The 12149-nt window shown below is 34.6% G+C and overlaps 2 protein-coding genes across 8 annotated transcripts; one reads left to right on the top strand and one right to left on the bottom strand.

The window, feature by feature from the left end:
- Positions 1 to 618: 618 nt before the first annotated feature.
- On the bottom strand, positions 619 to 3914 carry LOC122045839 (fruit protein pKIWI502-like). The gene is made up of 5 exons (XM_042606210.1): positions 3270 to 3914; positions 2214 to 2313; positions 2030 to 2125; positions 1873 to 1953; positions 619 to 951 (listed from the first exon to the last, which is right to left on the bottom strand). The coding sequence occupies exons 1-5, from the start codon at positions 3815 to 3817 to the stop codon at positions 889 to 891; spliced, it is 888 nt and encodes a 295-aa protein (XP_042462144.1). The 5' UTR covers positions 3818 to 3914; the 3' UTR covers positions 619 to 888.
- A 1759-nt stretch (positions 3915 to 5673) lies between these two features.
- LOC122045840 (rRNA-processing protein UTP23 homolog) lies at positions 5674 to 9234 on the top strand. 7 transcript variants are annotated; one of them, XM_042606212.1, is made up of 7 exons: positions 5681 to 5863; positions 6020 to 6254; positions 6351 to 6431; positions 6519 to 6639; positions 7413 to 7688; positions 8638 to 8775; positions 9102 to 9234. In XM_042606212.1, exons 2-6 carry the CDS (start codon positions 6064 to 6066, stop codon positions 8758 to 8760), a joined length of 792 nt encoding a protein of 263 aa, XP_042462146.1. In that variant the 5' UTR covers positions 5681 to 5863; positions 6020 to 6063; the 3' UTR covers positions 8761 to 8775; positions 9102 to 9234. The 7 variants fall into 7 exon arrangements, with proteins under 7 accessions (XP_042462152.1, XP_042462146.1, XP_042462148.1 ...); XM_042606214.1 differs by having other exon boundaries at positions 9112 to 9234; XM_042606211.1 differs by having other exon boundaries at positions 8638 to 9234.
- The last annotated feature ends 2915 nt before the right edge of the window (positions 9235 to 12149 follow it).

A 12149-nucleotide genomic window follows, 5' to 3' on the forward strand; every position in this document is an offset into this window, starting at 1 on the left:
AGATCGGAATTGTGAATATCTGAATGACAATTTGGTCGGAATTATGAATACTTGAATGATAATTTGATCGAATTGTAAGTACCTAAATAATAATTTGATCAATTTCGCATACTTGAATAATAATTTGATCTAATTATAGATATTTGAATGATAATTTAAATCCTTGTAGCTTATAGCATTTAAGTAGAGTTATGTTTCGAAGAAGTATATAAATTAAACTTAAAAGGTTTTTTATTTTATTTTTTAATTTGAATTTAAGTTCCATTCAATATAAAAATATTTTTTTTAAAAAAAAAACATATACTAGTAATATAGGAAAGAAATTAATTATTCTTAATTTATCACCTTTCTCCATCAAATAAATAAGAAAAATGGATTATATATATATATATATATATATATAATGTTATTTACCTTATTTTCCTTAAAAGCAACCAATGATATGTTCCAACTTTATACTTTTGTGCTTTATAATTTTTTTAATGAAGTAATAAATTCATTATTTTATCATTACACTAACTTTGTGTCAATACAATAATTTTAATTAAAACAATTATATGGATTTACATTGATTAAAATAGAAAAAAAATACAAAAAACATAAAATGACTTAAAGAAGTTCTTATAAGCTCCGTAGAGTAGTATTGTATTGCTTGAAATTTTTGGCCAGTACTAGTTCATGTAACAATTTTAATCAAAATATAAATCTAAAAAATTCATCTCAGAACATACATGATGGAGATACTTAACACATGTAATAAGAAGGATGAACAAATCGACTTGTGATAACTTGTTATTTTCTACTTCAAATTCGGTCAAGCGATCGTGGCATCTGATAACGAATTATGTATAACAGCTGCAACAACAAAAGGGGCCTCACCCTCCTTGATCAGAAGTTCATCAAGATTGTCTCCTTCGATACACCATCAGCCACAAGTTGCGATGTAACATCCTATCACATGCAAGAAACATCATCCATATGCACAGCTCCGATCTTAGTTTTGTATCGAAAACTAAAATAAGTTATGGCATTCACAAAGGAGTTTTTGTTTCGAAGATCATAGCCCCGTCGTATATCATAGCATCAATAATCGACAAAGTCTACACAAATCTAGCAATGGCATCTGTTTCGCTTTGATCCTAGTACACATAAAGAGTATAAAAACATGTAGATTGATTCGAAGAATAAAGATATAAATAGATTGGTTTCTTTTCTAATAACTTGAGCTTTTAACACGAGTGGTTACTCGATCATTTTCGAAATCTGCCTACAATAATAATATTATCATCATTTCTATGTGTCATGGTTGGTCCAGTCAAATGAATATCTCGAGGAATACAAAGGATATAAGTATATAGACAACTCCATTTTCGAACTCCTCGAGTTTTGAAAAAAGTAATTAGCTAATCGACTTTGAATAAATCAAAATCCCCCCGAGCATCTATTCAAGCAATTCAAAATGGACAGCAGAGGCTGTTGTTCCTATGGAATAAAATGCAAGAAATTAAGCGACTTCAGGATCAACAGTTCCAACTATTTGGTGCCACCGACGAGGAAGCAAACAGCCACTTTAGGCCCTTTTGAGGCCAAGCAGCTACATTAGACAGGTAGAGGACATGTACTTATCGACATTCATGTTTCACAAAGTTTATGATGATCCAACAATTGAAATGATTGAGGAAACCAAGCAGCTACCAACTGATTGGTGCCAACATTACGAAGAGAAACTATAAAATTCAAGGTACGGGCACAGCTAGAAATCAATCGAGCAAATTCCAAAACTACGGGATGAGCAGATTAAAATTGCATGGGCTCGAACAATTTCTTAAGATAACTTGCAAATGGCTGCAATAATGTCTTCGAGAAAAATACCTCAGCCATTTGTTTGTGCCCACAAAGCACAGCACCAATTGATGAAGGATTTAGTATATCTTTAGCTCTTGAAAAAGCCGCCTGCAACGTCGTAAAAATATATTTGACGGAAAGTAGAGTTTATAAAGGAAAAAAAATAATTGATTAGAAGAGTTACCTGTACATATCCTCTTTCGCCACTCCATCTTTCATCGGGTTGCGACAAAACAGGTATTATTTTAACTCCAGTTGATTCCCAATCCTCGAACCTCTCCTAAACAAAATCGTATTCAATTCCTTCAATAAGTTTAACGATATTAAGATCTATAATCATGGTTAAATAATGGACTCATATCTGAGACCTGATATGCCATTCTCTTAAGGTTTCTAGCTCCATAGTAAAGTCTCACATCTTGTCTTTCAGTGGCACCAAAACCTGACTCGATGAGTGAACGAATGGGACTGTCACGGCCATTCAAATATGATAAAGACATTAACAAACAATACAAACTCGCCAACAACTGATTTAAAAATGTAGTATAGTAGAGAATTTGTGCCTATGTATGAAAGTAACAAACATCAACTATATGGATCTCATCAGGCCGTCAATGATCATACCTAAGTATTAAGTAAAGAACATCAACTACTTCAGTACAATAGATATTTGAGTCAGCTTGATGGATCTCATGAGGCCATTGAGCCATATGCAGTGCAATATACAACTCAAATTAGTTCAATTTCGATAGCATTTGCCACTGCTATACAACATCAACAACCTCTTTATCCCACTAAGTACGGTCACCTATATGGATCTTCCTATGTCATTGGACTTGATCCCATATTATATCCTTATCTATATTTAAATGAATTTTATTTTGCTTTATCGTTGCTAACCAACTCTTTCATTGGTCACCCTCTTCCTCGATCAATCGCATATAGCCTAATGGAGCATTTGCTGTTTTGCCACTACTATATATTCACTAAAACAGTTTTTTTTAAAAAAAAATGATTGAAGTGCAGAGAAAAAGACCATACGGGAAAATACTAATACACAGTAAATTTTTCGTCCTATTTCAATCAAATTACAAAGGAGAGTCTTAGCGCAAATTGCGGAAACATCCTCTTACAAAATGCAAGATAACGCTGCATATAATAGGCTCAATGTGATCCGACTCTTCTACCAGATCCACACTAACATAAACTTCCTGCACCGGGCAATCCTTTTAGCCGACTCCACCTAATGAGATAAGACTTATGGTTTATTTCACTCAAATTGCACGTTGTGAAAGGGAAAATACTAATACGACCAAAGAAAAAGAAACTTTTTTATATGAAAGAAATATGTGCAGCCAAAGGATTTTCAAGCAAAAAAAGTTGGCATCTTGAGGAAAGTTCAAAAGTAGAAGGAACAACCCTACCTGATTCCAGATCCCGTGGCGAATATGAGGACGGTGGGGAAGGCGTCGGGAGGCGAGATGCGGTCTACCGGAAATCCCTTGCCCATAACTACGCTCAGCTCGACGACGTCCCCGCGCGCAAGCCCACACAGAAGGTCGACAGTGGAGCCGGGGAACCTCTTGACGAGAAATTGGAACTCGCCGCGGGAGGAGGCGAAGGATGGCGGGGAGGCGATGGCGAGAAAGGCGGGCTTTTCGGCCTCGGGGACGCGGAGCTGGAGGTACTGGCCCGGGGCGATGAAGGATGTGGCGAGATCGGGAGCGTCCGAGACGTCCACGGCGACGTGGAACAGGGAGGCGTCCGCGTCCGCGGGAGCGACGAGGCTGAGGGGCACCTGCGTCCAGGTCGCGGCGTCCTGTCTGACGGCGGCGGCAACGACGGCAGTGAGGGCGCGGCGGGCGCGGCCGAGGGAGGGGGGGAGACAGCTTCTCCGGAAGCGGGTCAGGAGAGACATGGGCTGACGGAGGAGAGGAGGCGACGGAGAACAAGTCGCGAGCGAAGTAGCCATTTTTAGGGATTATAGAGTTGTCTTCGCCGCCGGCCGAGAGATTTGGAGTGCAGGTGGAAAATTTCGAGAAAATTTCTCCTTTTAGATATTTCCCCCCTTTTCTAGAAAGAAATTTTTTTTTTGAGACTTCGATAAAGATATATTTTTTTCGGTGGCCATTATTTTTTCTAATATTTTTTTTTGATAATCTTATTATCTGAATAATAAATAATAAAATTTAGAAAAAAAAATATATTTGATTATTAAAATATTTTTATTATGATTTCGTCAATATAAAAAAAATATTATTTCTAGAAAAATTATTGTAACACTATGTTATTTGGAAGTTTCGTATTTGTGTTATACTCATTTTTATTTCTATTAATAATTATATGATTTGTATGTGTGCATGACTAAATTTTTAACTAAATCTTTATAAGTTTTGAAAAAAATCCACTACTCTCCATTTATACTATGAATTTAGATCTAACAGCAAAGATATATTTATTTTAATTTGAAATGATTAAACATTTTAAAGTCCACCAATACGTTTAGATAAAATTAGCTAACGACCCTAAAAATCTTATGAATTTATTGGTTGGGTTGTTTAGCAAGTAATTTGTTTTTAGATCTTTAAACCAACTTGTGATAAATTTTATCGAACAAATTGATTGAAGTGTGAAATAGATTTAAAGAACTCTAAATCATTTTAAATTAAAATTAACGGAGCTATAAATTATAATTTACTTGGGTTAAAGGGGCTAACAAAATTTTAAATAGAAATATCAGGAAAAATCCTGATTTGATTAGGAGTGCAAATGAGTCAAATAATTCATGGTTATTTGAGATCGCCCTGGTCAAAACTCTACTTGAGTTTGAAGTTGACCGAACTCAAACTAACTCGATTAAAAATCAAGCCGAGTTGAAGTTTAATTATTACTCCCTTGGTGATTTATTGAGCAAAACAAGTTGATAATATATATATATATATATATTAATATATATTTTTATAGTATGCTATATTAATTTATTTATTAAAAAAAAAATTAAAAAATAAAGCTAACATCGAGCTTGAGCTTGAGATCGAGCTCAACTCTAAAGGAGCTCTCTACCTTCGAGCATGCTAAATCGTGCAGAGATCTTAGATTCGATAATCATTAGCACGTCCTTTCAATCACGGTAGAACTATCACCTTAGGGGGTGGGCTCTTGAGCTAAAGCTCAGGTGCTCTTGTACTAGCTCTATCCGGGAAGATTAAATCTTCTGTTCCTAAATTTCTCTGTCCCCGTGTCCCCTGCCGATCGGATGGACCAGATTACATCTCAAGGCATCATGACATCTTTAAGATGTGTGCAATATCCTCGTGATTTGCAAGGCATCCTTAAGATGTAATCTGGTCCATCCGATCGACTAGGGGACACGGGGATAGAGAAATTTGAGGACAGAAGATTTGATCTCCTATCCGGGTGCTACTAGCTCCGCCTTGCTCCTGCAAGGTGGCTTTTGGTTTTTTCTAAAAAAAAAAAAAAAATTAAAATTGAAATGAGAATCATATTATAAAATATAAATAAATATAAATATGAATATTACTCGAAATAATATTTAGTTAGTTAAATATTTTTTATCAAAATAAATTAAATTTTTTTACTCTTATAATAAAATAAAATAAAAATTATATATATAAAAAATTAAATACGAAAAAAATACAGATGAAAAAAATATATGATGAAAAAAATAAGAAAAAAAATATTCAAAACTTCTAAATCAAACATCATCTTAATCTATTCATGCAATAGCATAAATTGATAATAATAATTTTTTAAAACTTACACATAGGCTTATAAAAAATTTAGAGACGAACGCATGTAAATTCATGTGATTAATTTTTTTGATAAAAAGGAGAACTAAAAATATGCTATATTTTTGTGACAAAATTAGGGTCTACGGGCTAAACCTGTTCTTACTTTTCATCGATCGCGTGATCCCTCCTCCCCAAGAGCAACTCGATCTCTCACTTTGTGCGGTTTTGGACGGTTCTACTGTCTCCGATCTCGTCTTCTTACAAAGGTGAAACTCCATTTCCAGATCGTTTTTTGAAAAAGATCGATATGATATAGTTCGATCAGATCGTTTTATAATGTAATTGATGTAATGTAATTTTATCGCTCCATCGTTTCATGCTTGTTTGAGCATGTCTCTTTTTATTCCTGTAAATCAATCTAGGTTTACCAGAAGGTAGAAAGTGAATAGTAGCTGATCCGCAGACGATGAGGGTGAAGAAGCAAAAGCGCCATCGCAAAGTGGTGCGCTTCTACTCCGCGTGCTTCGGTTTCCGAGAGCCTTATAAGGTTCTATGTGATGGCACCTTCATCCATCACCTCCTTCTCCACCGCCTCATCCCTATCAATGATGCTCTTGCTCGTCTTCTTGGAACTCGCATTATCCCCTTCACTACTAGGTTCGAGATGAGTTCTCTCTTTTTTATATTTCTTCTTTTTGTCCTTCCTGGCAAAAAAACACAACTTTGTTCATGTACATATATTTTCTCTTGCAGATGCATTATTGGAGAGCTAAGAAGCCTCGGTGAATCCCACCGTGAAGCCCTCGAGGCTGCTCAGCAGCTCATGATAGCTAGGTTTGCCCTTTTGATATTCTTGCAAACATACTACATTAATAGAATAGGTTTCTTGTCTTTTGAGAATTCTACATATCGTTGTATCAGGTGCGACCATGAGAAGAGGATTAATGCCATGGACTGTATCGAGTCGGTTGTTGGAGAGGCGAACTCTGAGCATTTCTTTGTTGCCACTCAAGATGCAGATATGAGGAAAAAATTCCAGAAGGTAGTTCTGTATCTCCTTTTGCCACTTATTTAAGAACTTGCATAATGATTTTTGGACCTATGAAGTTACATGATGATGATAATTGATAGATTTCTTTGTTCTACGTTGATGCTAAAGAACACACTGATTAATATAAGGGTTGAACACCTGGATAAAAGTTGTCATATTCAGGTTGACTTGTAAATTGTAATTCATATTATTATGACTAGTTTGCGTTTTGATAAAGCTTAGAAAACTAATTTTGAGGTCCGAAACATGCTTTTAAAAGGCAGTCTGATGCACGAAGCTTCTGCCAATGCGGGGTCTCACGGAAGGATCTATTGTATGCAGGATAATTGCAAGAGGCTGTTTTTGAGATTCGAACTTGTGGGCAGCAATTTTACCGTTGCGTCAAGTCTCCCCTTCTTAAAAACATGCTTTTCTATGATTAAACTTTATTTCCATATGAAGGTGCATCCTTTGTATATGAGTTTGTACAAGGTTCTTATATACAATTTCCAGACAAGCATGACAAGAGAATAAATTTAAGCTTGCTAATATACTCAAAGTTAACCATGCTAACCCAGGCTTGTTAGAAGATCACTTCTATTCACCTCTACGGAGGTACATTCAATTACTTATAATTGTCTGCAATTGTCATATTAGTTCCTTTATACTATGAGATAGTGTCATTATTTTTTTTTTTTTAAAAAAAATGATTCTTCAAGTAAGATTTCCAATTATTCTGCTAATTGTTCATTTTAATATCTTTTTGCTTTACTGCTAGCATACAGATTCCTGGAGTTCCTGTGATGTATGGTCTTAGAAACTCTTTGTTCATCGAGCAACCTTCTTCTATGCAAAAACAATTTGTCAAATCTAGTGAGGAAAGGCATCTGCATTTGCCTGAATCAGAAGATCTGAAACTGCGTGATATGAATCCCAGGGATAAAATATCAAACAATCCTGACCATGGTGATGCAGATGAAACACTCCTCAGAACTGCTAGTGATAAAAGAAATATGCTAGGCGTGTCACGGACTAGTCAATTAAAACGAAAGCGAGCAAAGGTTAGCTTTCTTATCATAAATGTTCTCATGAAACCAGTATCTAGGCAATTTTATCAAATGTTATTTCCATCCAGCAAATGAGAATAGTGCAGGTTCGCTTTGTTTGATAAAATTTCAATCAGGTTCTATGAGAACTCCCAATCTAAGAATAAGGTAGATGTTAACATTATTTTAGTAAATGGCCAAGCTACTTACAGGTGCCTATTCGTGCATGCTTGGTTACTGCTGTTAATGATAAATAAAGTTGATCGTTTCAAGAAGTGTATTGATGCTAATGTAACTAGATAGATTGAACTGGCTTTGTGGAATTGTCATTTACTTGTAACTGCAACTAATTTAATGGCTGTTTATATGGCAGGATTGGCTATAGGATGAGCAAAGTGGCAATTCCATTTTTTGTATTCCTTGTATGAATCTACGAGAAATGTTATTCATTTGTTAATATTATGTAACATATTCTAAATGTAAACAATTTGAAGTTGTTAAGATATGCCCTTTCAAATGCACTATAGTTCCTTACTCACCTAGAAGAGCTATGTATATAGTTCTTGGCGATTCAGAACTCTGTTTGCCTGCTCTTCTCCGTGCTACTAGAAAGCGTTCATATTCATATTCATGGAAGCTCATTAGCTCAGTTTTTGAGTTAGTAAAATATTTTGTTTCTCAATTGCTTTCTTGAACTTTTCTGGACTTCATGTTTAGTGTTAGATATGACTAATGCTTAAATGAGCGAACTTCTTTCAAGTTTATTTTTATGGTTTGTCGCCATGTCCTCTGTGAGAAGAGATTGATTAGCGATATCTGTTGAAACCAAAGGAAAGAGTGCATGGCTAAAGCATACCGCATGGTGAGAAAGTGAATGGGAGAGAGATGTTAGGGGAGATGTAGTAATCTGCAGTCTGTTTGTGCTTCAATGGAAGTGGGGGTGAAGTTCTTTTGCTTATCACAGAACATAGTGCAATATGGTCGCTATGGGAAGTCGGCATGGTGGGAACAAGTAAGCTGTGTAGGGAGAAAGACATTGAGGTTTCAAATCTCATGGAAGAGTATGGATCGAGAGGGAAGGTATTAGAAAAGCACAGAACAGGTATGAATATTGAATCTTGCAATATCTTGTATGGAGTTTTACATGCTTGTGTATAGATTAAAATTTTAGTTGTTTTACACAATTGTTAAAATTTTAGTAGAGTCTATTAAATCTTCTTTGCTTAACAACTTTGTGGGCTTAATAATCAGTTATTATTACTTAACAAGTATAATAAAATTTATACATTAGCAAGAGTTGGAAGGTACAAGTAAATTTAATCAAAGAATAAAATATAATAAAGAGTCTTTATCAGATTTCTTCTTAATAATGAATAATAGATATTTATTTTTTAAGAAAAGTAGCCAATTGGAAAGTGATTTGTTCAGGCATTTGCAGCCTTCTCAATTGATTCTGCATCAGCTTCGGAATTTTCAGCAGCTGCCTTGGCTTTCTTTGCTTGGTAGTCTTCCACAGCAGCTTTGATTGCGTCCTCTGCCAACAAGCTGCACTGAAACTTCACCGGGGGAAGAAAAAGGTACTTGGCAATTTCTCTATAAAGCATCACCATCAGCAGAAGAATTGTATGATTGTGAAAATACTAGATGAATAGAAGCAAGGGAACACAAAAAATTCAATGGATGATAACTAATTAAAAAGACATTCGGATGCATACAATTTCTGTTAATCTGAAATGGTTTATTGTGTTGGCGCAGCGGGGTTGATAGGAGAAGGTGAATTATCTGTTTAAAAGAAAGCAACATAAAATAACTTTTCTCGTTCTTTCAACTCAGATTAGTAGCAACAATAATAATAAATTAAATTAACAACTAAAAAACGAGACATGAGATTTACTTGGTTACAACGTAGGTGGTTGTTAATTCAAGGACAATGAAAGCACTAAAAGATCTCTTTCGTGTAGGCGAAGCAACCTCTTACAATCGTTAAACGCTCAGACAGTTGCTAGGAAAAGAATGCAGGAGTTGTTATCTATTTTCTACGTCCAGGGGTCTTTTTATAGTCCCTAGGAAATTTTATCCGGGGTTGGAAGGTGCCTCCAACAGATTGGAAGGCACCTCCAGCGAGATGCCAAAGGATAAAGCTTTATCCTTTGGCAACGACTACTTTCTGCTGGTCGAAGGCGCCTTCTAGCCTATGGAAAACGCTAGGGATGTAAATGAACCAAACGGTTCACGAGCTATTTGGAGCTCGATTCTGTAAAAAGCTCGTTCGAGTTCATTAGTTTATCTTATCGAGCCGAGCTCGAGCTTGATTTCGAGCTCGACAGTTTTATCGAGCCGAGCTCGAGCTTAAGGATATTTGGCTCGTGAGCTCGTGAACATGTTCGTTTATAGGCTCGCGAGCCAAAAAAATAAGCCTTAAAACGAGCCTTAAACCGAACCAAAAAAACGAGCTCTAAAACGAATCTTAAAATGAGCTTTAAAATGAGCCAAAAAATGAGCTCTAAACGAGCCCGAGCTCGCTTAATGAGTTAAGCTTGTTAACTTTGATAATCGAGCTAATAACGAGCCGAGCTCGAACTGTTCGCGAGCTTGATAATTTTAAAACGAGCTGAGCTCGAGCCTTGTGATAAAAGCTCAATTCTAGTTTGAGCCGAATATAAGGCGCCTCTAGCAGTGCTTGCAGCTACCTTTTGCTCTTCTACTGCTCCGATCGCCTAGGTGATTTCGATCAACCAGACTAGGGCTCACTCGAACCCATTTGCAAACTTCGTTACAAAGCAAAAAATAATTCCTCTCTCTTAACTTATACTTATTTCTCCCTCTTTAATCGCATCAAAAATTAGAGAAAAAAAAAAATTCTTAAGCGTCCATAACAAAAATACTAAATGGCAACTATTTTGTAGAATTAACTGTCCAGAATTTAATTTTTAAAATTAAACCTCGATTTTGAAGAAAATTATTTTAATAATTATTTATCAGATTAAAAAATTCTTGAAATTTTTTGTCAACCTCAATAAAATTAGATCAGAAATTTAAGAAAGAAATACATTGTATTTAACAAGAAATAAATTATTTCAGTATAGAGATTTAATTTCAAAAATAACTCTTCAAAATACATAGTTTTAACTCTAAAAATTTCTACTAATTTTCTTGGATATGTCCAATACATGGTATAATGGCATAAAAATGGAATTTTCAAATTTTCTATTTTTTAAAAATTTTTAATATTAAAAATATAATTTTTGCAAAGTAATTGGTACTAATTCAGTTAACATTCAAAAAATTTCGAAACTCTTTGTAAAAGATAGAGTATATCATATTGGTTCATCACATAAAGATAAAAGATTTAGAAAAATAAATCTTTTTTTTTAAATATTCAAAATACCATTTTCGTTAATAAAATCATAGAAAATAATTCAACTGTTAACAAATTTTGAAAATATTTTCATAGTAATAAAAAAGCATAATTAAACTGAAAAAATTGAGATATTTCTGCTGATAGGAAATGAAAACATTTTTCTTAGAAAAATTAATTTCTAACTAATTTTAAACAACAAAAAATATATGACACATTTTATTTAGACAATTTTGAACGAAAATAATATTAAATCAAATTGAAAGTACAAGATGCCTAAAAATTTAATTTAAGCATGACTTTGTTACCTAATATAAATTTTTATCTACGGGATTAATTAACAATTTCGTGGAACATGACTTTTAGGGATTCTTCTAACTTAACCCCTATGATTTCTAATGTACCAGCTGATTCTACCATAATTTCTAAATTTTAATTTTTCAAAATCGTTTGAATATGCATAGTCATTTTTCAATTTTTCGATTTCTATTTTTATTTTTTTGTTTTCTATCTATAAATTATCATACATTTCTAGGGATGCATGATTTTGCTAAGTTTAATTTTAACTTAGCATTTTCTTTTTGTAGTTTTATTAAATCTTTAGAAAGCACCTTAATGAATCGAAACGACTTTTCAGAAGGTAAAGTACGTACCTCACTTACCTAGTGTTCTGATCCTCCTCCTTCATCGTTGTTTTCTTCTGAGGATCCTCCTCCTTCATTAATGCTCATCTCCGAGCTTCTTTCATCATCGTCTTTAGGTCGGTATTCAGCTATTAGTACTATGTTATTGATCTCCTTGATCTCGGATTCCTCTAATGACGAAGCAATGTCCATCGAAGGGTCGAATTCTTCTCTTCTTGATGCTTCGTGGTGTTCTAAAAACTTTTTCCAAAGTTCTTTTGCACATGTATAGTCGCCGATTCTTTCGAGTTCCTGCACAGGTAGAACACTACGTAGATGAAATTCGGCCTTACCATTGGCCATGAATTCATTTTTTGTTGTTGCTCCATTGGTATTCCTCAAGTTCTTTTCCATCTGTTGTTTTGGGTACTTTGAAATCATTTTCGATACTTAACATGATGTCGAAATCCGTCTTGAAGAAGACCTTCATTTGCG

The sequence above is a fragment of the Zingiber officinale genome, chromosome 2B (assembly GCF_018446385.1).
Source record: "Zingiber officinale cultivar Zhangliang chromosome 2B, Zo_v1.1, whole genome shotgun sequence".
NCBI classification, from domain to species: domain Eukaryota; kingdom Viridiplantae; phylum Streptophyta; class Magnoliopsida; order Zingiberales; family Zingiberaceae; genus Zingiber; species Zingiber officinale.

Bases quoted from the DNA above. Each gene is read 5' to 3' on its own strand.
- LOC122045840 (XM_042606211.1), top strand. From the start codon at position 6,064: ATGAGGGTGAAGAAGCAAAAGCGCCATCGCAAAGTGGTGCGCTTCTAC. The intron at 6,432-6,518 runs GTTTGCCCTTTT...TCGTTGTATCAG, and splicing joins CAGCAGCTCATGATAGCTAG to GTGCGACCATGAGAAGAGGA. The intron at 7,689-8,637 runs GTTAGCTTTCTT...TGCTTATCACAG, and splicing joins TAAAACGAAAGCGAGCAAAG to AACATAGTGCAATATGGTCG.
- LOC122045839 (XM_042606210.1), bottom strand. From the start codon at position 3,817: ATGGCTACTTCGCTCGCGACTTGTTCTCCGTCGCCTCCTCTCCTCCGT. The intron at 2,314-3,269 runs GTAGGGTTGTTC...TGGCCGTGACAG, and splicing joins GCCACGGGATCTGGAATCAG to TCCCATTCGTTCACTCATCG. The intron at 1,954-2,029 runs GTAACTCTTCTA...ACGACGTTGCAG, and splicing joins GCGAAAGAGGATATGTACAG to GCGGCTTTTTCAAGAGCTAA.